Source organism: Malaclemys terrapin, chromosome 1 (genome assembly GCF_027887155.1).
Source record: "Malaclemys terrapin pileata isolate rMalTer1 chromosome 1, rMalTer1.hap1, whole genome shotgun sequence".
In the NCBI taxonomy this organism is placed as follows: Eukaryota; Metazoa; Chordata; order Testudines; family Emydidae; genus Malaclemys; species Malaclemys terrapin.
The window spans coordinates 87,448,402-87,474,537 of NC_071505.1; the positions used below are offsets into that span (position 1 = coordinate 87,448,402).

General features: G+C 44.1%; 8 protein-coding genes across 8 annotated transcripts; 5 read left to right on the top strand and 3 right to left on the bottom strand.

Annotated features, from left to right (window-relative positions):
- The first annotated feature begins 3,871 nt into the window (after positions 1-3,871).
- LOC128837788 (histone H2A.J) lies at positions 3,872-5,491 on the top strand. The gene has a single exon (XM_054029328.1). The coding sequence runs from the start codon at positions 4,702-4,704 to the stop codon at positions 5,089-5,091; it is 390 nt and encodes a 129-aa protein (XP_053885303.1). The 5' UTR covers positions 3,872-4,701; the 3' UTR covers positions 5,092-5,491.
- A 1,714-nt stretch (positions 5,492-7,205) lies between these two features.
- On the top strand, positions 7,206-8,405 carry LOC128837782 (histone H1). The gene has a single exon (XM_054029315.1). It carries the CDS (start codon positions 7,483-7,485, stop codon positions 8,134-8,136), a length of 654 nt encoding a protein of 217 aa, XP_053885290.1. The 5' UTR covers positions 7,206-7,482; the 3' UTR covers positions 8,137-8,405.
- A 168-nt stretch (positions 8,406-8,573) lies between these two features.
- LOC128837796 (histone H2B 8) lies at positions 8,574-11,835 on the bottom strand. The gene has a single exon (XM_054029342.1). The coding sequence runs from the start codon at positions 10,434-10,436 to the stop codon at positions 10,056-10,058; it is 381 nt and encodes a 126-aa protein (XP_053885317.1). The 5' UTR covers positions 10,437-11,835; the 3' UTR covers positions 8,574-10,055.
- Positions 11,836-16,853: 5,018 nt separating this feature from the next.
- Positions 16,854-17,201, top strand: LOC128837908 (histone H4). The gene has a single exon (XM_054029584.1). It carries the CDS (start codon positions 16,858-16,860, stop codon positions 17,167-17,169), a length of 312 nt encoding a protein of 103 aa, XP_053885559.1. The 5' UTR covers positions 16,854-16,857; the 3' UTR covers positions 17,170-17,201.
- A 643-nt stretch (positions 17,202-17,844) lies between these two features.
- On the bottom strand, positions 17,845-18,255 carry LOC128837848 (histone H3). The gene has a single exon (XM_054029460.1). The coding sequence runs from the start codon at positions 18,253-18,255 to the stop codon at positions 17,845-17,847; it is 411 nt and encodes a 136-aa protein (XP_053885435.1).
- Positions 18,256-18,742: 487 nt separating this feature from the next.
- On the top strand, positions 18,743-19,156 carry LOC128837967 (histone H3). The gene has a single exon (XM_054029674.1). It carries the CDS (start codon positions 18,746-18,748, stop codon positions 19,154-19,156), a length of 411 nt encoding a protein of 136 aa, XP_053885649.1. The 5' UTR covers positions 18,743-18,745.
- A 657-nt stretch (positions 19,157-19,813) lies between these two features.
- Positions 19,814-20,163, bottom strand: LOC128837931 (histone H4). The gene has a single exon (XM_054029634.1). It carries the CDS (start codon positions 20,157-20,159, stop codon positions 19,848-19,850), a length of 312 nt encoding a protein of 103 aa, XP_053885609.1. The 5' UTR covers positions 20,160-20,163; the 3' UTR covers positions 19,814-19,847.
- A 558-nt stretch (positions 20,164-20,721) lies between these two features.
- LOC128837821 (zinc finger and SCAN domain-containing protein 20-like) lies at positions 20,722-24,747 on the top strand. Its single transcript, XM_054029409.1, has 3 exons — positions 20,722-20,825; positions 22,858-23,459; positions 24,119-24,747. The coding sequence occupies exons 2-3, from the start codon at positions 22,935-22,937 to the stop codon at positions 24,131-24,133; spliced, it is 540 nt and encodes a 179-aa protein (XP_053885384.1). The 5' UTR covers positions 20,722-20,825; positions 22,858-22,934; the 3' UTR covers positions 24,134-24,747.
- Positions 24,748-26,136: the final 1,389 nt, after the last annotated feature.

Consider the following 26,136-nt stretch of genomic DNA (forward strand, 5'->3'; position numbering starts at 1 on the left):
TGAACAGCATGTGCAGGAGGCTTTAGCCAGCCACCCCATCCCTAGGGGTGCCAAGGAGGTACTGTTTCTCACCCCCCACAGAACCAACCCCAGTTCCTGAGCCTGATCTAGGTTTGCCTGGCCCAGTCAGCAAGACAGGATGGGAGCTCCCTAGAGAGCAAGAGGGTCAGGAGGACCCTATTCCCCCATTGGCCTCCTTGTCTTCCTCCCCGGATTTGGCGGTTGCCAGAAGCTCTGTCTCGGGACTGCCCCCCATAGACAGCCACATCCCCAGGATCTCCTTTGCAGGGTGGTGCAAAACATGGGCCTGCAGGCCGAGGAGGTGGTGGAGTGGTCAACATCCTGGCCCTGGAAAGCCAATTGAGGGTGGTTCTACCCCTCATTAAGACTATACAGGCCAATGCTAAGACCATTTGGTAGACCCTGGCCTCCATCCCTCCCACTGTGAAGGGCGTGGAGAGAAGTATTTCATCCCATCTAAGCGGTACGAATACCTCTTCACACACCCACAGCCTTACTCGGGGGTGGTGGCTGCAGTGAACGAGAAGAAAAGGAAGGGCAACAAGCCCCAGCACCTACGTCCAAGGACACCAAGCGCCTGGCCTTATTTGGGGTCAAAGTGTACTCTACGGGGGGGTGCAACTCAGGATTGCCAACCAGCAGGCAACTCTGAGTAGATACAGCTTCAACTCCTGGAACTCGATGCTCGAATTTAAGGTGCTGGTTCCAACTGGAGCTATAGTGGAGGAGGACAAGGCAGTGGCACAGGTCCTTTTACAGGCCTCACTGGATGCTGCAAACTCAGTGGTGCCCACCTTGTCCTCCAGTATCGCCATGAGGCATAGCTCATGGCTGCAGCCTCAGGACTCCTGCCTGAGGTTCAACAGACAATGCAGGCCTACCTTTTGATGGGGCAGGTCTGTTCGCAGAGAAGACTGACTCTAGGCTCCAAAGCCTAAAGGACTCTAGAGCTACCATGAAATCCTTGGGTATGCACAGCCCGGTAACCCAACGCAAACATTTCAGGCCTCAGCAGCAATCCTATCCTCCTTGGCTGAGGCAGGATTTTTATAGGAGAAGTGGTAGGAATGGCCTGGCCCTTCTAACCCCCTCAACTAAACCATCGTCGGGTTCCAAACAGGCTCTTTGAAGGGGTGCCCGAGGAGGGTGCACCAGCCTCACTTCCGCATCCTTCCCTGTCCCTTTTGAATCATTTGTGCCACTTCTACCATGCTTGGTCCCAAATAACTTCAGACGGCTGGGTCCTCCTTATGGTGGCAGTGGGATATTCTTTCCAGTTCTGCTCCTGCCCTCTCTCTTCAGGGACCCCTCTCACTTGCAACTCCTTATCCAGGAGGTGCAGGCGCTCCTTGGTATGGGAGCAGTGAAGGAGGTTCCTCAGTAGCATGTCTCCTTTCTCTACCAGCTATGCTATTTACCAGTTATTTAATATATTACAAGTCAAAATCTCCCACTCATCACATTTCCTCCTCCCCCATATCTCCTTTAGTGTATCCTAAGTCCCTGTTTAAAAAAAATACCAAGTATTTGCTATCTTCCTAAACAGTCAGCATTTTGGAGCTATCTAAGGGGGGAAGGAATGCATTACAAAGCTGAGGAGCACTTATGGAGAATGTCCTCCCAAACTCCTTATCTTCTAGACCAACAGATCTCCAGCTTGAATGCCTCCTCTGTTCTCAGTTGCAGCAACATGACATCAGAGAGAAATGATCCCTCATAAAGGGAGGTGCCTGTCCTTTTAAGGCTTCATTACAACAAACAGAAACTTCACGTCAAGGTGTATAGGCCACCAGTGCAAAACTGGAACACTGGTGTCATGTGCGCATTGTGAATTAACCTGCTTAACAAATGAGTTACCACAATCTGCACAAGTTTCAGTTCACAAATGGATTTAAGGCATAGCCCTATGGAGAGTGCATTGGAAAAGTCCATCTAAAAGGTGCCAAAAGCATAGGTTATGGAAGGGAGGTCTGCATGTAAAAGGTCACAACTAGAGCTGTATGAGAATGGGATTTTCTGTTCCATGAAAAAAAAAAATTTTTTTTTGGGGTGGGGGGGTGGGGGGGGGAAATATTTCTGTAGTGAAACATCAACACATTTTGGATTTTTTCATGGAATGGCTGCTCAGCTGCCTGCCCTCCACGATGGCTCCCAGAGCATCTGGGCTTTTCTGTGGTCTACCAGATAGGCTGCTGAGGAACCAGGGCCTTGATGCCCTGGGAACTTGTGCTTCTGGGCTCTCTGCTTCTCATCAGGTGAGCTGCCAAGGAGCCAGACAGGAAATCAGGCAGGTTTCCATGGCAGTGTTAATCAGAAACCTGCCTTTTTTTCCATCAGAATTTTGACAACATTGACACACTCACCCAAAAAGGTTGAATTTTAATAAATTGGCATTTTCTGATAGAAAAATGTTTGATCAGAAAATTTCCAACCTGCTCTAGTAACAACCCATGGACTAGATTCAGATAGGAAAACAAAATAGAACAGCCAACCAACCAGCCAAAATCACCTCAAACCAAAACTTCCTGGCCACTGCCACTATTTGGTCATCTTAATGTGGCTGGACATCTAACAATGCTTTTCTTGGGCATCTAGGGAAACGGGCAGTGACGTCAATGTACTGTTTAATTCATGAAAGTTACTAATAAAACCATCAGTTTCCACCTCAAATATAGGATGGGATGCTCACCCTTGTTTGTGTTACTGAGATCTGGCTGGCTGAAACAAATAGTGATTTGGCATAGCTCTGTCCAACAACATAGTCACTTCAAATTAATTTGCTGAAGGGCCAGGGAAGGGGAATGGCTTTACTATTTGAATTAGACCTTGGGATTAGGGGTGTTTCACTCTGAAGGTGGATTCATTGAGGTGTTTGAGAGTACTTTAAGTGTTCCAGGACAAATTTAATTTAAGAATTACATACTATCCCCTTTTGACCCTCAGGATTTCAATCAAATCTAATTGAGTTGTTTACAGGTCTGAGGAAGTTGCAAATTATTAATCATTGTTTAAAATGCATTTTATGGTAGCATCTAAACACCTCAGTCAGGCCATGTCCCCATTGTGGTAAACATATCAGAAATGACAGTCTCTTTCGCAAAGACCATTACTGTGCTCAGTAATTTCACTATCTGTGCTGCTGCTAACTCTTATATGTTGCTCTTAAACCACATATGGTAGCTTCCATAACAATGAAGATCCTCTCCCAGGTGGTTTCTGACTCAGATTTGGTTGATGGCTAATATTCATGGTGGGACTGGAAATATTGAATACAGGGGGTAACAGTGATGACATCTTTATCATGGGCAGATCATTACAACTGGGCTGAGGTTAGGGTCTCTGTTTGCTCCAACTTGAGGTGCTGAACCTGTTTAATGATTCTCTTTTAGGGTCAGATTTTGATAGCCTTACACCTGGACAAGTCCTACTGAAGTCAATTGGACTTGTATAGTTAGATATTTTTCATTTTGTCTAATGGTATCACAAACTGTTCCTCGGACAGATAGACCATAAGGGCCGGCTCCAGGCACCAATGCAGCAAGCAGGTGCTTGGAGCGGCCAACAGCAAGGGGTGGCACGTCCAACTCTTCCGCAGCAATTCGGCGGCAGGTCCCTCACTCCCTCTCGGAGCAAAGGACTAGCTGCCGAAGAACGAAGTGGCGGTAGAGCTGCTGCCGAATTGCTGCCGATCGCAATCATGGCTTTTTTTTCCCCCTTCCTGCTTGGGGCGGCAAAAATGCTAGAGCCGGTCCTGTAGACCGTATTAGGTTCCAGAACATACAAAGGGATAATGTTGTCTAGCCTTGACCAGTGTAAAACTTAACCTGGATGATTTGTTTCCAGAGTAACATACTCTTATTTGGTTATTTATTTAAAAAAACATCCCTAAAATGATATACATGATTGCTATTGACGACAAATTGTTTACACTTCTTCTAAATAGCTGTACATTTTTGCTACCAAAGAATGGCTACTGAGCTTTCCTCACAGCAATGGTATTTTGACTGTATAAGTTTTAGATAGAGATATTTTCAGCCAATAAAATAAAATACATGCTAAGTGTGAAATTATACTTGGATCTTTTGGTAAGATGTTAAAAAGACATTAATTATCCCCTTTTTATTCACGTGGGGGCAAGTAACAAACTAAATACAAGTATCTCATTTATGGCAAGATTCATGCAGGGGAGAAAAAACATTCTACTCTGTTCTTTTAATCATGCTTGAATCAATTTTATAATTAACTAAATATCCCACCACACCGATGTGGAAGGACCAGTTATTACTTCTGCAGCCAGAAAAGCATTAAAATATTCTAGGAGATACATATTCAAAGTACACGCTGTAAAAGAAGATCCTCACGTTTACAAAGACAGGTTAATCAATTGTCACTACTGAGGGAAATGTGGATCGAGCAAGACAGCCTCTGGGAAATGCAGGAAGGGAAGGGGGCGTGGAGGGAGGAAAGGTGAAACTAGAGGCACTACTGCCTAGCCATTGGTCAGATTCAGATCCGCATCACCATTGGTTGAACAGACCATGTTAATTTTTTAGCCAATCACAAATTACATTAGCAGTCATACGGACAGGATAAAAGGACAGAAATGGGGGCGCTATTACGTTGCCTGGGTAGCTTTATAACATTGTGCGTTTGGTAGTTGTTACTAGAGAGCAGATTACGATGTCAGGCCGAGGAAAGCAGGGCGGTAAGGTGCGAGCTAAGGCAAAGTCTCGTTCCTCGCGGGCTGGGCTGCAGTTCCCGGTGGGCCGTGTGCACCGCCTGCTCCGTAAAGGCAATTACGCTGAGCGGGTGGGGGCTGGAGCCCCAGTCTATATGGCCGCGGTGCTGGAGTATCTGACTGCTGAAATTCTGGAGCTAGCTGGCAACGCTGCTCGTGATAACAAGAAAACCAGGATCATCCCCCGTCACCTGCAGCTCGCCATCCGTAACGACGAGGAGCTCAACAAACTGCTTGGGAAAGTCACGATCGCTCAAGGGGGTGTTTTGCCCAATATCCAGGCTGTGCTGTTGCCCAAGAAAACTGAAAGTCATAAAGCCAAAAGCAAATGAAACTGACCAAGAAAGGTGAACACTTCAACTTCAATACTAACCAAAGGCTCTTTTCAGAGCCACCTACTGTCTCATGAAAAGAGTTGCATGTCATCAAACAGAAGGAGTAGCCCTGTTTGTTAAATAGAAAACTCCCCATTTAGTATGGGTCGTCAAAATAAAACCCTTAAACATTTATTAGTGATTCTCTTCTCCCCCTCTCCTCCATTACTTTTCATGAGTAATGGAAGCCCCTTCGGGGGAGGGGAAACCAGGCATCAAGCCTTTGTTTTTCCAGGTTCCATAAATATCGATGGGGTAAAACAGATTATATAGTAAACCAACGAGAAAAATAAATACTAATTCAATAGAAATAAGTGATTATGGTGAATTCTATGTTGAATCCATCCTGTTTGACTATCATTTTTTTTAATGTTGCTGTGACAAATAATAATTTTACCCAAGTTATCTCATCTGCCTTGGTTTTTTTATGCTCATATTTAAAGAACTGTCTCCCAAATATTGATTGGTCCATTTGAACCCAAAATAATAATGAAACCCTAATTCCTTTAAAAGGGGGTTTCAAATTCCTTAGTTACACAGAACAGTTTTTAACACGTTTAATTTCAAATATATATATAACACATACTGTCTAACCCCATTTCCTCTGTAGTTTGGATACATTAAGGTTTGTGGGAGATTGAGGATATTGCCAGGTACTGATTGGTTAATTTGATATAACAAAAGAGATTTCGTTCCCATTTATGATTAGATGTTGCATATGAAACTGGTCTGTCGGTTCAAAAATGTCATAAATGGAAGGAAAAAGTAACAGGAAAAATACTTTTTTAAATGGCTACTCTTGATTTAAAATCTAACCTAATATATAGTACCATTAGGAATCACTTGTAATAACACAAGGTAAAACCTGTGATTTATTAAAGGGATGCGCCCTTGCCAATTATGGGAGAGCTCTGCATTTGATTTAATAATAAGGGAATGTTTTCTTCTGTTTCTTTCCCTGTGTGTGTTAGCGTTGTTCTATAATTTTGTTCTCAAAATTTGCATCAAGCCTTTCTATCTTGTAAGAGAGATTTGTGTGATTATTTCTATTTTAAATTGTTTCTCACTAATATAAATCCATCACTAATTGAACAATAATGTGTAATATGCAATGTTCTAGTCCTAAAGCAGTGGTTCTTACACTTTTGTACTGGTGACCCCTTTCACACAGCCTCTGAGTGCGAGCCCCCCCTTATACATTAAAAACACTTTTTAATATATTTAACACCATTATAAATGCTGGGGGCAAAGCAGGGTTTGGGGTGGAGGCTGACAGCTCGCGACCCCCCATGTACTAATCTCGTGACCCCCTGAGGGGTCCCGACCCCCAGTTTGAGAACCCCTATGACCTAGAGCAAAGATAAAGGTCAGTGACAATTTGCCCAAGTTTGTAATATACAAGAATGAAAAGACTTTAGCAATAGCCATGCCCTTTAGACAATGGATTAGGATTTCAAAAGTTGGTTATTGGATCAGTTCAGAAACGCAGTGTTGAGTTAATGAATGTTAATATTTTCTTCATAATCTAATAAAACCTCGCCAATAATTCTTCCACCTGAATTTACTATGACCTTGTCTATTAGGATAATGAATGTTCCTGTAACACAGGAATAAGAGAACTAGCAGCTCTGTATTGTACACAGGGCAGCACACTACGAACTGCTCTGCTTTAACAAGTCATCCACTTTTGGGGCACAAACAGTCCCTCACGGGACTTCAATCTGCTCCTCGCATTGTTCCATGGTTTGTTAATTTAACATTTCATGTTTTAAGGAGGGTAAAAGATTTTGGTCAAAGAAGCTAATTTCTAATCCATATTCAACGCTCAGGGACGAGTTTGTGTTACTTCCTTCTCTTTGAAACCAATTTACTATGAAAACATTGATTCAAATTTCTGGCTTTGAGCCTTGATTGGGAGAAGACCCTTTAAAGAATAACATTTCATTACTTTGGAAATTTCATTGTACACGGTGCAGTTTTTATTTAGAAGGAAAAACAAAAGTTTCTCTCTCCCGAGGTCTCTCCAGGTCCAGGACTCGCGGTTTATTGATTCTTTTAAAACTCACCTTTTGTTTCTCCAACGGGAAACTCTACTGAATGAAAATACCCTCTTTCCCCTTCCACAGGCTATAAAGTGGGGGTGATTCGGTGGCGGATATACTGCAAAAAACACACTTTTTTGACTTCCAAGAAACACAAACTGAACGGGAAGAAGAGTACTTTCTGGCTTGCAGCTGGGCGGGCTCTTTAACGCACCAATCACAGAGTAGCTGTTCTCTATAAATACCAGGCATCTGACCTGCTCTAGCCCAATTGTTTTCTTCTGATTCGTAGGGAACGTCTGCTAGAATGTCGGAAACGGCGCCTGTTGCCACTCCTGCTGTGTCCGCTCCTGGGGCAAAAACCTCTGCTAAAAAGCCGAAGAAGGCGGCAGGAGGCTCAAAAGCCCGCAAGGCTTCGGGTCCCAGCGTGACCGAGCTGATCACTAAGGCGGTGTCTGCTTCCAAGGAGCGCAAAGGGCTCTCCTTGGCCGCTCTTAAGAAGGCTCTGGCCGCCGGAGGGTACGATGTGGAAAAGAACAACAGCCGCATCAAGTTAGGACTGAAGAGCTTGGTGAGCAAGGGCACCTTGGTACAGACCAAAGGTACTGGTGCTTCTGGTTCCTTCAAACTCAACAAGAAGCCTGGCGAGATCAAGGAAAAGGTACCTAAGAAAAAGCCAGCGGCAAAGCCTAAGAAACCAGTTGCTAAGAAGCCCGCCAGCGCCGCCAAGAAACCCAAAAAAGCTGCGGCCGTGAAAAAGAGCCCGAAGAAAGCCAAGAAACCAGCGGCTTCCGCGGCTAAGAAAGCGGCCAAGAGCCCGAAAAAGGCCAAGCCCGCCAAGCCCAAAAAGGCAGCTAAGAGCCCAGCTAAGGCCAAGGCGGTGAAGCCCAAGGCTGCCAAGCCCAAGCCAACCAAACCTAAAGCAGGAAAGGCTAAGAAGGCAGCGCCCAAAAAGAAGTAAAGCGGCTTGAAAAGGAAAATAGAGTCTAACTCGTGCAAACAAACCCAACGGCTCTTTTAAGAGCCACCCACCTTTTCCAAAAGGAGCTGAAACATTCGTGCATTCACCGTAACAGCAAAAACAAATCCTTTCCCCTTTGTGACGAAATGGTGAAAGATTACAAAGTAACTTTTTAAAAGTTATTTTGTCGTTTTGGTGGGGGAAGCTAAGAGGAAATATTTTGCGGATATTAAGTATCGGGGGTAGCTGTGTTAGTCTGTATCTACAAAAACAACAAGGAGTCTGGTGGCACCTTAAAGACTAACAGATTTATTTGGGCATAAGCTTTCGTGGGTAAAAACCTCACTTCTTCCGATGCATCTGAAGAAGTGAGGTTTTTACCCACGAAAGCTTATGCCCAAATAAATCTGTTAGTGTTTAAGGTGCCTCCAGCCTCCTCGTTGTTTTTGTGGATACTGTTTCTAATAGTTCCTCTTTGGAATACTTTCCCCTCTCCGCTGGTACGCTTTAAGTGGTGCTCAGGTCATTCTTTGTTCTGCCTACACACAGAGAGGAACGAGATCTAGTGTGGGGACAAAGAGTAAATGTTTGGCTTAGAAACAATTACCTGACTGGCTGCGGGAAGCAGAACTAAATTGGTGGAGGGTTTGAAAAGCCCGCGCTGTGCAAGGATTGGTCCGTCTCCCGCCCGGGTTTAAAGCCGGGCATCCTGCGCTGACATACACGTTTAAAATCTGAACGCGTATCTTGATGGGCGGAGGGTGCATGTGAGTCTTCCGTAGTTCTGTTTTCACTGTTGACTAATATACAGCGTGGTTAGCCTTTATCTTTTGTTATTCGCTCTCGCTACCACTAACCGCCCTAGTGCGTTAGCTATACCTTCTCCCGCTCAATACCTATGCCCGTCTAGTTAATATTAGAAGATCAAAACCGATAATGATGTAGTGAACCATCCTGCTATTTATTAATTTAAATTATTTATTAAGAGGACATGTCGGGTAAAGAACCTTAGAATACCAAGGTTTTCAACACAGAAATTACGTATCAGTGCACAACTGACTCAATCGAAGGTCACATCCACCACACAGATGATGACGTACCCTAGTACGTGCAATGCAGGCGTCCTTTCGGCAACAGTACACATTTACTGCACGGCATATGCTTTTCACTGTGATACTCTAGACACGTTTCCTCAGTCGGGATTTACAACTGTTCAGCGTGCCTTGCAAGGATATTCTTTTCAGTAGTAGTGAGAACAGCTCCCCCCAAATTTTTCTAACGCTCAAAGATGGCGAAAACAGTCTCTGTGCATTAGCTATAACTTTCAGAAAGTTATGAAACGGAGGACAATAGAATGTTTTGTTGGGCATACATAGTAAATCTATATTAGGAGCTCCAATCAAAGCTATAGAGATTAAAAGTATCCTGAATTTTTTTTTAACCTGCTCACAAGGCTCTGGGGAGTTCCTCATATCAGGAACTGTAGGAAAATGAAATGTAGTCAGTTTAGACTTCAGATACCTTATTCGTATCCTTACTTACCTGCTCTACAGTATTTCCACTACGATACACACTAGAGACTCAGATCAAACACAAACCTATAGCGCTAGACTTCGTGCTCCTTGGCGAGGGGTGGGGGTGACTTTTAGAAGGGAAGTTGGAGTACTCTTTAAAGCAATACATTTAAACCATCCTATTTTAACCACCAAAGAAAATTAGTAACTGAAGTAGAGCAAATAAAGCTTTAGTTTGTAGTGAAGTTCTATTTAGGGTTTGTCTGAAAAGGAACTCCTATTTTTTCTATACACTAGCTATTCTGTGTAGATAGAAATAAAATAGTAATACAGCTCCTTCTTTGAGAAGGTGGGTGGCTCTTAAAAGAGCCTTTGGGTTATAGCTGAAAAAGAAGTTTTGAAAGTTTACTTGGAACTAGTGTACTTGGTGACGGCCTTGGTGCCCTCAGACACCGCATGTTTGGCCAGCTCCCCCGGCAAAAGCAGGCGCACAGCGGTCTGGATCTCCCGAGAAGTGATGGTCGAGCGCTTGTTGTAATGTGCCAAACGAGACGCTTCCCCAGCGATACGTTCGAAGATGTCGTTTACAAAGGAGTTCATGATCCCCATGGCTTTAGAGGAGATACCGGTGTCAGGATGAACTTGCTTCAATACCTTGTACACGTAGATAGAGTAACTCTCCTTCCTCGTCTTTCTCCTTTTCTTATCCCCTTTCTTCTGAGTCTTGGTCACAGCTTTCTTAGAACCCTTTTTAGGGGCAGGGGCAGATTTTGCCGGCTCTGGCATAGTAGCAGTTTACCTTCGTTATAACTCAAGAACAATAACATACTGATAGCACAGCTGCCCTAGTATTTATAGGGAGCGTATGCAAATGAGTAGCTTTTGCTGTCTGACTTCCTATTTGATACAAAAAACAAATGGTGTCAGCACCGGCACATTGGTCAGCTTCAGATACCATGTCACCATTGGTTGTTGGTTTTTTTTCAGCCAATCAAAAAGCAATTTACCAACAATCGTTGGAAGCAGTACTTGCAAATGTTTCACTCTAGGTGCAATCCCAAATAGCTTTTAAAACTGTAAAGCTATAGCCAAAGTCGAATTCAGTAATGGCTTATAGCTGTTTATATTAGGGGGGGGGGGCACAAATCCCTGTAGACACTACTCTCAGGCCCCTAGGATCATTGGAGTCTACTCCTAAACTGTAATTAAACTAAAAAAAAAAAAAAAAATCAGGATCTTTATCTATTAAAGGTACAAATCATATAAGTGCACCCTAAATAGTGAAAAGTCATTATAAAGTTCCATATATATTTATCAATATTATCGAGGTTAAATTAATGCAGTCTACAGATTACTTTTTAAAATTGTGTTTCCATCTCTCCTCCCCCACTCTATCCTTAATACTTGCTAGTGGGATCCAAAATTCACCTTGATTCTTTCCTTGTTTGTCATCACTAGTAATTATATGTTCTTACAGGCCAAATCTGTGGCTTCAGTTGTAGCTGCACATCCCCCTTGTAAGCTCATGAAATCACACAGTTATAACTGTGATCAGATTTTGGAGATGAGGTAGCACAAGAGCAATTAAGGAAATAATTTGGACTGTGCAGTATTCATTATTGTTGATGATCGTTGAGAAGAAAAACAAAACTATAAAAACAGTTTTTCAGAATGAATGATGAATTGAAAGTAGTGGCAGTTGGCTTAAAAACATTGTAAATTGAACAAATCTGATGTGGAAATATTTGAGATGCAATAAATATGGACATCCTGTATAAGAACAATAGGTGAAGGTTACAATTACAAAATGATACCATAATGAGGACCACAGGGGTCTGCCTGTGTGCAACTCATTGCAGGACCAACAAGCCAGGGAATATCTGGCTCTATTGAAGTCAATGAGTTTTTGGCTTTGACTTCAATGGGGCCAGAATTTCACCTCTCATCCTGCAAAGACAAAATGCTTAATGATATGCTTTCCTATTGACTTCTTGTGATTGAAATTAAATATATCCCATGTGCTTTCAGGATACTGGCTTAGTTAGCTCACACTTGGTATTTTCTTTTGTTTTACATGAACTGTGTGTGTCACATAAAACAAAGTTAATTTCAGGACCTCTATATATTACTAATCAAAATGTAAATGTATTTATTGACATCTAACCAGGGTAGCTGTGATAATAAAAATAACACGTAAATTCAACATTGAATAATAATATTATTATGAATAAGAAAATGTAATGATTTAATACAATAATCAAAGTATCTTCAAAGAGGACATCTATATTTTTATTATGGAATTGTGGGGAGTTGATTTTATACAAATATATATTCTTTAATGAGTCATTCTAAACCATAGTTGGGTGTTGTTATCCTACACTTTCAAATCCAAAGGTTAGAGCTATTCCAATTTTCAGTCAAGTGCTGTAGCAATAGGTTAGTCTATTTTATCGACTTTCTCTACATTATGAATTATGCTTAAATTGCTTAATAAAACCCACTGCTGTTTGGTTCATTTGTTTACATTTAGCAAACAGAAACTGCAGTGATCTAACATTATTACTGGACTATGCACATTTTCGTTTCTTCCACCCAAGTTTCCTAGAAAACTGTTTTTTCCTTAACCACAGTAAATGCTCATTGCCTAGAGATCATTTTTCACTTGACCAGAGCTCAAAGAGCCGGGAAGCATGTTCATGATGCAGTCATTTAAAGGAAGCAGGGGTTTGTCAAAATCACTCACCTATAGCCTAACTCATTTCCAGCTGAACTCAATAGAAAGGAATTTTTATTACCAGTTACTGCAGTTAGGCCACACCTCAGTGCTTGTGAGGAAAATCCCACCCTAAAATCCTTAAGTGATGTTATCAAACCAATATGGAGTGAAAAATCTATTTACAAACTGAGGTTACTGTTTCCATCACCTTTCTTTTTTTAAATTTATATAGTTTACAACATCTATTAGGATTTTCTAGAACTTCATCCTGAAAACATTTGTGTTTAATTTTCATATAAATAATACCATTTACTTCATAAAGCTTTTTGTTTAGTGCCTTGTTTTGAAAGAGAATTTAAAGATATATCATAAATGTGTCTGAGAAAGACATTATGTGGTGATACCACCCAAAATTGTAAGAAATGCTGAGAAACATAACTTCTGCCTCTTAAATTAAGGGCTGAGAAAGCTTCTGTGAAAGTTTTCTGCTGATGCAAGGAAAACCGGGACAACAAGATTAAAAATTAGAAAATGCACAAAGAAAATGTGATGCTAACAAATTATATGACAAATATATTTTATTTTAAAAAACAAATTTATGGGACACCCATCTCCACCTCTGGTTATATTTACTTCTATGTTTATACTGTAAACTCTTAGGAATTATATAAATAATCCATCACTATTTTGATGATCTGTAAATATTAAATACATTTTTTAATGAAATCACTATTTTCAAAGATGAAAGACAAGTGGGATTTAACAAAGAAAACCAACACGAAAACCAAGCAAGCAAGCAAACAAACGTCCCTGGGCTCTTTATATAACCAATACTATATAATAATAAGGCAATAAATCCCCTCCCCAACTCTTTCTACTCCACTTTTTTTTAAATTACTCTTCTAGGTCACATTGTTGCAACTGGAAAAGAACAAATGGGGGAGGGGGGGGAATCAACAACAACAACAAAAAAGCAGAGATAAAGAAAAGTAAAAGTGCTGTATATTTCATGACTGATTTTAAGAAAATCCGAAGAAGTGGGCTGTAGTCCACGAAAGCTTATGCTCTAATAAATTTGTTAGTCTCTAAGGTGCCACAAGTACTCCTGTTCTTCTTTTTGCGGATACAGACTAACACGGCTGCTACTCTGAAACCTTTAAGAAAATCATTATCTGTGATTTATGGTGATCAGCAGCCAAATGCTACTCTGGGAGTGGGCCCAGTTTGCCATCCCCCTCACCTGTGGGGTGGGTTTTACCTTGTGTGACTGCCTTGCTGTGCCAAACTAGTTGGTTCATGCCCTGGGCCCATCATTGCTCCAGCAGGGCAGTGTGGTGGCTGGACTGATCACCCTGATCTGGAGCTCAGTCTGACACTCCTTAGCTTGGTTCTTGCTTCTAGTACAGAGTCCCCTTCTATTCCCCTACGGTTGTGATCTCTCCCTCATCTCCTCTGGGATACTAGACATTCTTGCAGCCTGACTATGCACAATATAGCAACTGACATTTTTGGAAGTGAAAATGGAAACCTTCAATCACTGGCAATAGGTGGTATGTCTAGTGTTGATGCTGCTGGTAACTTTATCCCTCTGATATGTGGTCTGATATAATGAGAAATCTATTGAGGAGTGTCCCCCTCCAAATATAATATTCACTCAGGGTCCTTTCCTACAGCAGTTTAATGAGCTGAAGCCCTGCTTCAGGGCCTTATAAACTTTAGATAGTGGTTTGCACATTTATAGCTATATTAGGGCAAACCCCTAACTGGAGCACAGGGGGAGGAGTCTTTGTCCATGACAATGCAGCCTTTTACATTCTAATGTACAATACAAGCTAGGGGAAGACAATAATCTGCTACTAGAAGGCAAATGACTATTCCCACACCTGTCTGAACTCCATGCTTCCCAAGGAAAGCCAAGACAATGCGGGTATGAATAGATCATCTAGTGAAAGGTGCTTGAAAAACCCTGTGAAAACTGTACACTAAGCAGACACAGGTAAGAGATGCAGGAAGGGGTTTGTATGTGAGGCTGTGCAGAACTCTGGTTTTTAGTTTACGTCCTCTGATGTAATGTCTCAAGAGAGACTTCTCCTTGCTTACAGAGCTAAAGTGACTTTGCTCTCCAGTAAGGAGCCACCTCTATATTAGCATCTCTATCATGCTGGAAATATGGATAAACGGTAGCTCCTGATATCCTCTGTCTCTCTGTGCTCATGAGACACTAAGCCATGTCTCCAAAGCATGATAAGGTGCAGCCTTCAGCTTTGCAGGCCTGTAGTCTTGTCTGTTAAATGGGAGAATCTAAAGTAGAATCCCCTGAGCCAGATGGCCTAACTGGGTCCTCAAGACAAAGCATTAGTGAAGGTGGGAGTTTAACCCCTTCTCCCCCCCCTTCCCTGCCAGTGTCTGGATTATTAGATTATGCTTTAAAAGGTTTTTAAATGTGTCCATCTCTGTCCTTGCATACCAGTCCTGTTCAAGCACATTGGTCAGTGCCAGTTCACAATTCTTCCAGGGAGATGGGTGTTTCATGTACCCACAGACTGGTTCCACTGTGAGAGCACCAGTCACTCACTGCATGAACGGAACGCTCTTTACAGTGGGGAAAATAGCTCAAGTTTGGAATTTCTTCCATATCACTCCTGGTGTGCCCTCAAACGGGGAGCTGGGCAGAACCACCCCGGGAAGGAATCCTGCTTGCCCTAAATGGTCCATACTTGTGACGTGCACATTGTATTCTGACCAGAGGCTTGTCTGACATCCCTGACAGGAACTGGAATATACTTAACTCCTCTTGGTGGAAAGATTTAAGTGCAGGACACCAGGGCTTAGTCTATCTCATTTTTTACCCTGTGGAAGTGAGAGATTCCTCTTCCTAGCATGGGACACAGCAGCCTTTACAGGGAGGGGAAGGAATTAGGCATTATCCTATAGGAAACACCCTGCCAATACACTTGATGTGGTGCTAGCTGGGGTTTGAGGTCCCTTCTCTTCTCAACACCTGAAAGAGAGAGGGATGCTAGTGGGTGAATGGAGGTGCACAGAGAGCTTTCAAGTGTGATTGGCTCCCTGTGCAGTGGGGGGCCCAAAAACTGGCAAAGGATCAGTGGAGTGGGAGTGACTGTGGTGATCTGTTTCCCCATGGAAACCTTGAATGTAATTTGAATAATAAAGGTGCTGCCTGGTTAAAACTCATACACATGTCCTTGTTTTCTTCCCTGTGGGAAGCACACCAAATGAATGAATTGGGGAGAGGGGGAACCAAAACCAACCAACAAACAAAACCAGCACCTCCCCAAGATGGAAACAAAGGAAAAAGAAAAGTAAAACAGTGCTGTATTTAATGACTGACTGTGAGAAAACCTTTATCACTCGTGATTTGTAGAGATCAGCAAACCAAAGACAACCTGCTACTATGTAGTTCTTTAATTACCGTGTGTACCTGGGCAAATATACATAGATTGCATAATTTTCCATAGATTTGGGTATTTTTCCCTGTACGTTGGTCCAAGTAAGTAAAACCCAAGCTCCTACTAAATCACACACATACACCCTTTGTGCCCACTTTATAAGTAAAAGAAACGCTACCGATCTTTCCCACGCACTCCCGCAACTCCTTTTGTGAAACAGATTAATAGATTTCATAGACTCATAGGACAGGAAGGTACCTCGAGCGGTCATCTACTCCAGTCCCCTGCACTCAGGAGAGGAGTCGGGTTTTCTGAGTGCCCTTTCTGTAACCATTCATATAAGTAGTCACACCGTGGCAGCGACATCATTCACATTAGGTGAGGAGACAGAATAAAGAACGAACATACGTGCCCAGCCTCGTCACTTTTGATTAGATCTGAATGTAGCAGATTTTAAACCCTCCTCTGTTCAAGCTTTGGAAAATGGCGACGGATGTCGGGGAGGCGGAGAGGGAGGCATCTGTCAGGGAACCCGATTGGTCATATTTTGCCGCAGATTCCTACTTGAAATGGGGGAGCGGGGGGGGGGGGAGGGGGGAGAGGGGAGAGCGTTACAAAGCCACACGATAGCAGCAACCCCCACGGGAAGCCGCGTTATCGAATGATTTATCAGAAGGGAAAATATTCAAAAGACAAGTAGAAAAGATATTGTAAAGAGAGTCCTAATTTAACCTGCAGCACGCTGAGAGGCCCAGCAGTGTCAGGAAACGTGGGCTTCTAGAGCAGTTATAATGATTAGTGCTAACCCTTAGCTCTGAGTCTCCTAATCCTAAAGCTGTTTTTCATGCACTGGTCTCCTTTAGTAAACAGGCTACAAAAAATGATGCTGGAATGTTTTGCCTGCCTAGTGCTATCCCGTCCCAACCGCCGCATGCACAGACAGCGAAGAGCGTGGGAGGAAGGAAGGTGCAAATAACCCGCCCTTTTTCCTCTGCAGTTCTCAATCAGGTCGTACACCAGGCAATATACGGAGGCGTTCACCCACTCTCGCTACACAGCTCTATCTATAACTTTAGCCAGTATGTCTGGTCGTGGTAAGGGCGGTAAGGGTCTCGGAAAAGGAGGCGCTAAGCGCCATAGGAAGGTGTTGAGGGACAACATCCAGGGCATTACAAAACCCGCTATTCGTCGTTTAGCTCGTCGTGGGGGCGTGAAGCGCATTTCGGGTCTCATTTACGAGGAGACTCGGGGGGTGTTGAAGGTCTTTTTGGAGAATGTGATCAGAGATGCCGTTACTTACACTGAGCATGCGAAGCGGAAGACTGTGACTGCCATGGACGTTGTTTATGCGTTGAAGCGCCAGGGTCGTACTCTCTACGGATTTGGAGGCTAACTTGTGCCAGTAATTGTCTTAGAAAACATCTATAACCCAAAGGCTCTTTTCAGAGCCACCCAAACTTTCATGAAAAGAGCTGTTGTGCTTGCATGTTCCTTTTTCGGTAGAGAAACCTAGTAGAGTGATATCAGTGCTTCTGTTTTTATTTAATGGAGCTACTTAGCTCTAGGGTACGAAGGGAAATTTTAGAGAAAAACTGCTTAAATTATCGGGTTTTCTGTACAACTCTTCTTTCTCGATAAAACATGTTAGTTCCTTACTTTCCAACTGGGCATACACAACAAGACTCAGTGAAAGCTACACACACGGCTTAAAATTGAGTGCATATCTCCATGAGCCTTTTCAACGCAAGGGATTTACTACCTGGCCAGTAACGCGGGAAGCGATGTATGTTATTTTACGGGAGCTCTAAAGATAAGGAGCCACCCCCACCCACACATTAAGCTTTTTTATATATATATATATATATATATATATATATATATATATATATATATATATATAAAAAAAAACGAAAAACCTAGACTAACAGCGAGCTGTTTTATCTTCCTCAGGGATACCATGTTTGTAAGCCTCTTAAAACATTAAAGCATAGATACAGCTCTTTTCCGTGTGAACGTGGTGGCTCTTAAAAGAGCCTTTGGGTTTAAGTGGTTACAAAAGAGGGGGTATTTAAGCTCTTTCCCCACGGATGCGCCGAGCCAACTGAATGTCTTTAGGCATAATAGTGACTCTCTTGGCATGAATAGCACACAGGTTGGTATCCTCGAAGAGACCAACCAGATATGCTTCGCTGGCCTCCTGTAGAGCCATAACGGCCGAGCTCTGGAAGCGCAAGTCAGTCTTGAAATCCTGGGCGATTTCACGGACCAGGCGTTGGAAGGGCAACTTGCGGATGAGCAACTCAGTAGATTTCTGGTAGCGGCGGATCTCTCGCAGGGCTACAGTGCCGGGCCGATAACGATGAGGTTTCTTCACTCCCCCAGTAGCAGGCGCGCTCTTCCTGGCAGCTTTAGTAGCCAATTGTTTGCGAGGGGCTTTGCCACCAGTAGATTTACGGGCAGTCTGCTTGGTCCTGGCCATTCTGTATGGTTAGTCCTAAGGCTAGAAACAAGAAACAAATGAATGAAAGCGAGTGCGCTGACCGCTCTTTATAGACAAACTCTGTATCATGATTGGATGAGGAGGAGACGGCAACTCTCATTGGACTATTCAAAATACGTTTTACTCCTCTCTCCTTCCAAATGTTCATTGAGGAGGCGGTCAGAAAAAAGTGGCCACGAGTTTATGAGATCCATTAATTATATTAGAATTATAATCGATCAGTCACTTAAGAAATATCTCCCTACAACCACGCCATCCACAACACTTCTGGGAGTACTACTAGCGTGCTGGAATCGGAGCTTTCTGTAAATAACGCGGGCTTTTCAAATGTTTTTGAATAGTCCAATGAGAGTTGTCGTCTCCTCCTCACCCAATCATAATACAGAGTTTGTCTATAAAGAGCAGTCAGTGCCCTCAGACTCATTCATTCGTCTCTTGTTTTTCGACTTAGGAGAAGTGGCTATACAGAATGGCCAGGACCAAGCAAACTGCCCGTAAATCTACTGGTGGCAAAGCCCCTCGCAAACAATTGGCTACTAAGGCTGCCCGGAAAAGTGCGCCTGCCACTGGGGGAGTGAAAAAGCCCCATCGTTATCGCCCCGGCACTGTTGCCCTGCGAGAGATCCGCCGCTACCAGAAATCTACTGAGCTGCTCATCCGCAAGCTGCCCTTCCAGCGCCTGGTCCGTGAAATCGCCCAGGATTTCAAGACCGATTTGCGCTTCCAGAGCTCGGCGGTTATGGCCCTGCAGGAGGCCAGCGAAGCATATCTGGTTGGTCTTTTTGAGGATACCAACCTGTGTGCTATTCATGCCAAGAGAGTCACTATTATGCCAAAAGACATTCAGTTGGCTCGGCGCATCCGTGGGGAAAGAGCTTAAAACCTCTCTTGTAACCCCCTAAAAACCCAAAGGCTCTTTTAAGAGCCACCACGTTTACACGGAAAAGAGCTGTCTCTTTCTTTTAACTGGCTTGGAAAGGTACATACTATCAGTTATTGTTGAAGATAAAACAGCCTGCTGTTCTAGGATATTCGGGGGTAAGCTTAATGCACGAATAGTCTTATATTCTTATCAGGAAACCCCCTTTCCCTGCAGTTCGTGGGTGGGGTTAGTTCCTCCTCATTAGAGCTCCCACAAGCTAACATAGCTTCCTACGTTACTGGCCAGATTGAAAATCCCTTACTTTCACTGAGGTTTGGTGTTTAGTAGGTGACCAGACAGCAAGTATGAAAAATCGGGACAGGAGATTTATTATTTTGCTCCTCTCTATAAAAATCAGGACATCTAGTCTAGGTGTATGTGATTTAATTACTTCCGTAGCTAGAAAGTGAAAGGACTAGCTTACATTTTATTTACAGAGAATAGTGCAGTTCTACAAAACTTCACTTTCACCTAGAATAACAGATTTATTGGTTTGATTAAATATATAATCCACACAAATATCACTCTAGCAGGTTTCTCTACCGAAAAAGGAACATGCAAGCACAACAGCTCTTTTCATGAAAGTTTGGGTGGCTCTGAAAAGAGCCTTTGGGTTATAGATGTTTTCTAAGACAATTACTGGCACAAGTTAGCCTCCAAATCCGTAGAGAGTACGACCCTGGCGCTTCAACGCATAAACAACGTCCATGGCAGTCACAGTCTTCCGCTTCGCATGCTCAGTGTAAGTAACGGCATCTCTGATCACATTCTCCAAAAAGACCTTCAACACCCCCCGAGTCTCCTCGTAAATGAGACCCGAAATGCGCTTCACGCCCCCACGACGAGCTAAACGACGAATAGCGGGTTTTGTAATGCCCTGGATGTTGTCCCTCAACACCTTCCTATGGCGCTTAGCGCCTCCTTTTCCTAGACCCTTACCGCCCTTACCACGACCAGACATACTGGCTAAAGTTATAGATAGAGCTGTGTAGCGAGAGTGGGTGAACGCCTCCGTATATTGCCTGGTGTACGACCTGATTGAGAACTGCAGAGGAAAAAGGGCGGGTTATTTGCACCTTCCTTCCTCCCACGCTCTTCGCTGTCTGTGCATGCGGCGGTTGGGACGGGATAGCACTAGGCAGGCAAAACATTCCAGCATCATTTTTTGTAGCCTGTTTACTAAAGGAGACCAGTGCATGAAAAACAGCTTTAGGATTAGGAGACTCAGAGCTAAGGGTTAGCACTAATCATTATAACTGCTCTAGAAGCCCACGTTTCCTGACACTGCTGGGCCTCTCAGCGTGCTGCAGGTTAAATTAGGACTCTCTTTACAATATCTTTTCTACTTGTCTTTTGAATATTTTCCCTTCTGATAAATCATTCGATAACGCGGCTTCCCGTGGGGGTTGCTGCTATCGTGTGGCTTTGTAACGCTCTCCCCTCTCCCCCCCCCCCCGCTCCCCCATTTCAAGTAGGAATCTGCGGCAAAATATGACCAATCGGGTTCCCTGACAGATGCCTCCCTCTCCGCCTCCCCGACATCCGTCGCCATTTTCCAAAGCTTGAACAGAGGAGGGTTTAAAATCTGCTACATTCAGATCTAATCAAAAGTGACGAGGCTGGGCATGTATGTTCGTTCTTTATTCTGTCTCCTCACCTAATGTGAATGATGTCGCTGCCACGGTGTGACTACTTATATGAATGGTTACAGAAAGGGCATGCAAAAAATCAGTCTTCTCTCCTATTTCACAAAGGGAAAGCTGGGAGTCGGGTGGCTGGAAGAGACCCTTATCCTTGCTTTAATGTATAAAGTCGAAACAAAGGTTTCATGTTTGTGATTGTGAAAGGACTAGATTTTGAATTACTTGGTCGAATGTATGGGGGGGAAACCACACATAGACTGTGTGTATATATCTTATATTTGTCCAACTAATTGGAAAGCTAGCCCATATATATATATATTGCCCAGGCCCCAAGACAAAACAGTGCAAGTTCTACACAATAATGGGTTACCTTAGCTTTGTTGATCTCTGCAAATCATAGTTGGTAATGATTAAATGTTTAATCAGTCATATAATATAGCACCTTTTTCTCCCAGTTACGCACACACTGCTGTGTAGTCTCTAATATTTTGTATATGCTATCCAACACTTCCAGCTTCCAGGTAAAATCAATAAATATAGGAATGAACTTGAAGGCCTCTGGCTTTTCTCCCTTATTGACTCTGCTTGGAGTAAGTTTTGTTTCTGGTTGGTTCATATTTGGCAGGTGTTTTGTTGGGGGTTTTTTGGTGCTGTGAAAAACACCAAAAACTGTGACCCTACTTACCGATTGTTTGGTCTTGTAATTATACATGAAATACAGTAGCAGTTTTCCCATCCTCATCTTTTGTTTCTATTTGCATGGATGTTTCAATTTGTTCTTTCAGAGCTGCAGAGATTACAATATGAAATTAAACTGCACAGGAGAAATTGAGATGCATGTAGCTACACCTGATGGTTGTGTTGTTTGTGTATTGTTTCCTGTTTGCCTTTTAAAATATAATATAGAAGATTAACTTTTATTTTATTTTATATATTAAATTACTTATTTATAAAATATCAATATTAATATTACAATCTTATTCTGATGACAGAATAATGATTTTTAAGAACAAGGTCTTTTCTCACAACTATCAGGATTTGCTAAAATAAACAAATACAATTCAACCAGCCATAAAATGAAAATAAAATAGAAATTTAAACGACTAACTATAAATGCCTTTCCTTTCCATTTTCTCAAGTCATTCTCTTGGCCAGGCAAATTGAATGTATACATATATTTTTTCTCTCAAAACTGTACATTAATAATTATTAATTCATTAATGTAATGCCTAAAAACTTAAGTAATGTAGAGTTAAGGTTGCCAAGCATTACCTTCTGCTTTTCCAGAATTTGGAGTGTGGACAACCTGAAACCTCTGAAAATCAGAAAATGATAAATTAAAGTTTATATTGCTCCCCTAATGCATCCCTAAAGCTTGAATTAGCCACTGGAAATGGTTCAATAATGATGATGCCTTAAAAAGTAAACACGAAAAATGAATACGAGAATATGCTCGTGTTTATGTTTGGTCTTCTTATCCTGGGGATTGTTAGCAGTCTGGTGGCATACATAACTGTGATCTCCAGGACTTAGTGGGGGTTAGGTGAAGATAATGGTCATAGGAATTTTTAGGGCAAGAAAGAAGGGGAGGTAACATTTTACAGGGTTGGGATGGCCCGTTTGGAGTAGGCTTTGAGTATTGGTCACATGTAGGTAACTCCTGTTGACTATGCCTGAACTAAATCAAAGTTTTGCCTCAGGCCTTGGCTACATTTGCGAGTTACAGCGCTGTAAAGGCTCCCCCAGTGCTGTGACTCATTCCCTGTCCACACTGGCAAGGCATTTGCAGCACTGTATTTCCGTGGTTGCAGCGTTGCATGTACTCCACCTCTTCGAGAGGAATAGCGAGTATTGCGCTGCCGCTCCAGTGTGGCCGCCCAATGCGCTGTGAATGGCCTCCAGAATTATTCGGCAGTATCCCACAATGCCTGTTCTAGCCACTCTGGTCATCAGTTCAAACTCTACTGCCCTGGCCTCAGGTAACTAACCATGTGACCCACCCTTTACATTCCCCAGGAATTTAAAAAATCCCCTTCCTGTTTGCTCAGCCCGGTGTGGCGTGGAGTGCTATCAGCGAATCTTTCCAGGTGACCATGCCTCCACGCGCCAAGCGAGCCCCAGCATGGAGCAATGGCGAGTTGCTGGACCTCATCACTGTTTGGGGGGAGGAAGCTGTACCGTCCCAGCTGCGCTCCAGCCGTAGGAATTACGATACCTTCGGGAAGGTATCAAAGGACATGATGGAAAGGGGTCATGACCGGGATGCCCTGCAGTGCAGGATTAAAGTGAAGACGCTGCGGAGTGCCTACCGCAAAGCCCATGACACAAACGGCCGCTCGGGTGCTCCCCCCACGACCTACCGATTCTACAAAGAGCTGGATGCGATACTTGGGGTTAACCCCACCTCCACTCCGAGCACCACCATGGACACTTCATATCCGGTGTGGGGGGGGGAGGAGGAAGTGGAGGAGGAGGAAAACGGGAGGGTGGTGGGCCGGATGGAGACACCCTGGAATCCCTGGAGCCATGCAGCCAGGAGCTCTTCTCGAGCCAGGAGGAAGGTAGCCAGTCACAGCGGCCAGTACTTGGTGGAGGACAAACAGAAGAGCAGGTTCCTGGTAAGCGTTTTTTTATTTTCGGGAAGGAATTTTTTCGGTGCGGGCTCTTTGGGAGAGGAGTGTTAGGCATGCATGCCTATATGCGGAATAGTGCATTGATGTGGTTTATCACATCACAGTAATCGGCCTCGGTAATCTCCTCGAATGTCTCATGCAAAACGTGTGCAATGCGCTTGCGCAGGTTCATCGGGAGAGCCACCGTGGTCCTTGTCCCAGCCAGGCTAACGCGTCCGCGTCACTGTGCCGCGAGGGGCGGGGGACCGTTGCTGCACACAGGCAAGCTGCATATGGGCCAGGGCGGAAGCCGCATTGCAGTAGAAGACCCTCCCTTGCTTCCCAGGTCACCCTCAGCAGCAGAATATTGTCCAGGATGAACTCCTGTGGAAAATGTTGAGGCAGTGTTCAGTGTAGATGCCCCCTGAAGCTGTTGGCTCTCCCTAAGGCACAGAAACCCAGAGGACAGTGCAGCCCTGAAACAATCAGTCCCCCTTACTCACCATTTTGAGGCTCCTGTGGGATATGTGTGCTGTTTCGGACGGGAAAATTATGCTATTGTGTAGACCCTGTGTGTTTTCTACTCCTTAAGTGCGGGGGGAATCATTACTCTGTCTGGTATAAACAATGCTGCCTCGGTTAAATGTTGCATTTTGCCTATACAGCTGCATCAACCTTGAGACCTCAGCCATCCCTCTTATCGTCTGCTCAGAGACTGCAAAGACTCAGGAAGAGACCGCGAAAAAGCAAAGAAGACATGCTGCAAGAAGTGATGCGGCAATCTATTAATGAGAATGAGAAAGCACAGAACTGGAGGGAGAGAGAAAGCAGGATCCGCCAGGAAAACGCAGCGCACCGGCGGCAAAGCACCGCGCACCGGCAGCAAAGCACTGATAGGCACATAAGCATCCTGGAGCGCCAAGCAGATGCTAACCAGGAGCTGGTAGCCATGCAGAAAGAGGAGCAGTACCGCAAACGCCACCCCCCCCAGCCCTTGTCTCAAAACTCTTTCCGTTGTGCCCCACTGTCACCTCCAACCCACTTTCCCCAACTTCCATGTTCTTCATGCCACCCGCTGCCTCTAACACCAGTATCTTCACCACCCAGCCATGAAAACCACGACCCTTACCCTCTGCACTCAACCACTATTACCATGCAGTATAGCTGTCCTGAAGTGCAGCACTCACTGCACAGCACACCAGACAGGACATATGCGAATCTGTGATTGTATTGTTCCCCACTCCACCCCCTTGTTTCTTTTCAATAAATATTTTTTTTCTTTTCAATAAATGGATTCTTTGGCTTTGAAAACATTCTTTATTATTGCATAAAGTAAAAGACTTCTTAGCCCAGGAAATAAACAGGCACTGAAAGTCTGCTTGTCTGCTAAGCAGACACTGATTCCTAAAGATTGGAACTACTGCACTTCACTCCCGTGCAGGGCACCAGATATCACTGCTGGTTTTCAGCCTCAAATTGCTCCCTCAAGGCATCCCTAATCCTTGCAGCCCCGCACTGGCCCTGTAATATCCCTGCTCTCTGGCTGTGCAAATTCAGCCTCCAGGTGTTGAACCTCGGAGGTCCATGCCTGAGTGAAGCTTTCACCCTTCCCTTCACAAATATTATGGAGGGCACAGCACGCGGATATAACCGCGGGAATGCTGTTTTCGGCCAAGTCCAGCTTCCCATACAGAGATCGCCAGCGGCCCTTTAAACGGCCAAAGGCACACTCCACAGTCATTCGGCAACGGCTCAGCCTGTAGTTGAACCGTTCCTTGCTGCTGTCAAGGCTCCCTGTGTAGGATTTCATGAGCCATGGCATTAACGGGTAAGCAGGATCTCCAAGGATCAAAATGGGCATTTCAACTTCCCCTACTGTGATCTTCCGCTCTGGGAAAAAAGTCCTGGCCTCCGTCTTCCTGAACAGCCAAGTGTTCCGAAAGATGCGTGCAGCCTGTGTTAATGTCAATGAAACGCCCACGGTGATCCACAAGCGCCTGGAGAACCATAGAGAAATACCCCTTCCGATTAACGTACTCGGATGCTAGGTGGGGTGGTGCCAGAATAGGAATGTGCGTCCCATCTATCGCCCCTCCACAGTTAGGGAACCCCATTTGTGCAAAGCCATCCACTATTTCCTGCACGTTACACAGAGTCACGGTTCTTCTGAGTAGGATGCGATTAATGGCCTTGCAAACTTGCATCAACACGATTCCAGCGGTCGACTTTCCCACTCCAAATTGGTTTGCGACCGACCGGTAGCTGTCTGGAGTTGCCAGCTTCCAGATTGCAATAGCCACCTGCTTCTCCACTGGCAGGGCAGCTCTCAATCTCGTGTCCTTGCACCGCAGGGTAGGGGCGAGCTCCTCACACAGTCCCATGAAAGTGGCTTTTCTCATCTGAAAGTTCTGCAGCCACTGCTTGTCATCCCAGACTTCCATGATGATGTGATCCCACCACTCGGTGCTTGTTTCCCGAGCCCAAAAGCGGTGTTCCATGGTGCTGAGCATGTCCGTGAATGCCACAAGCAATTTCGTGTCATACGCGTTACGTGGCTCGATAGCATCGTCGGACTCCTCACCCTCACTCTCACTGTCACTTTGTATCTTAAGGAATAGTTCAACAGCCAAACGTGACGTGCTGGCGAGACTCGTCAGCATACGCCTCAGCAGTTTGGTCTCCA

Excerpts from the sequence above, each read along its gene's own strand:
- LOC128837788 (XM_054029328.1), top strand. The coding sequence starts at position 4,702 with ATGTCAGGCCGAGGAAAGCAGGGCGGTAAGGTGCGAGCTAAGGCAAAG.
- LOC128837782 (XM_054029315.1), top strand. The coding sequence starts at position 7,483 with ATGTCGGAAACGGCGCCTGTTGCCACTCCTGCTGTGTCCGCTCCTGGG.
- LOC128837796 (XM_054029342.1), bottom strand. The coding sequence starts at position 10,436 with ATGCCAGAGCCGGCAAAATCTGCCCCTGCCCCTAAAAAGGGTTCTAAG.
- LOC128837908 (XM_054029584.1), top strand. The coding sequence starts at position 16,858 with ATGTCTGGTCGTGGTAAGGGCGGTAAGGGTCTCGGAAAAGGAGGCGCT.
- LOC128837848 (XM_054029460.1), bottom strand. The coding sequence starts at position 18,255 with ATGGCCAGGACCAAGCAGACTGCCCGTAAATCTACTGGTGGCAAAGCC.
- LOC128837967 (XM_054029674.1), top strand. The coding sequence starts at position 18,746 with ATGGCCAGGACCAAGCAAACTGCCCGTAAATCTACTGGTGGCAAAGCC.
- LOC128837931 (XM_054029634.1), bottom strand. The coding sequence starts at position 20,159 with ATGTCTGGTCGTGGTAAGGGCGGTAAGGGTCTAGGAAAAGGAGGCGCT.
- LOC128837821 (XM_054029409.1), top strand. The coding sequence starts at position 22,935 with ATGCCTCCACGCGCCAAGCGAGCCCCAGCATGGAGCAATGGCGAGTTG.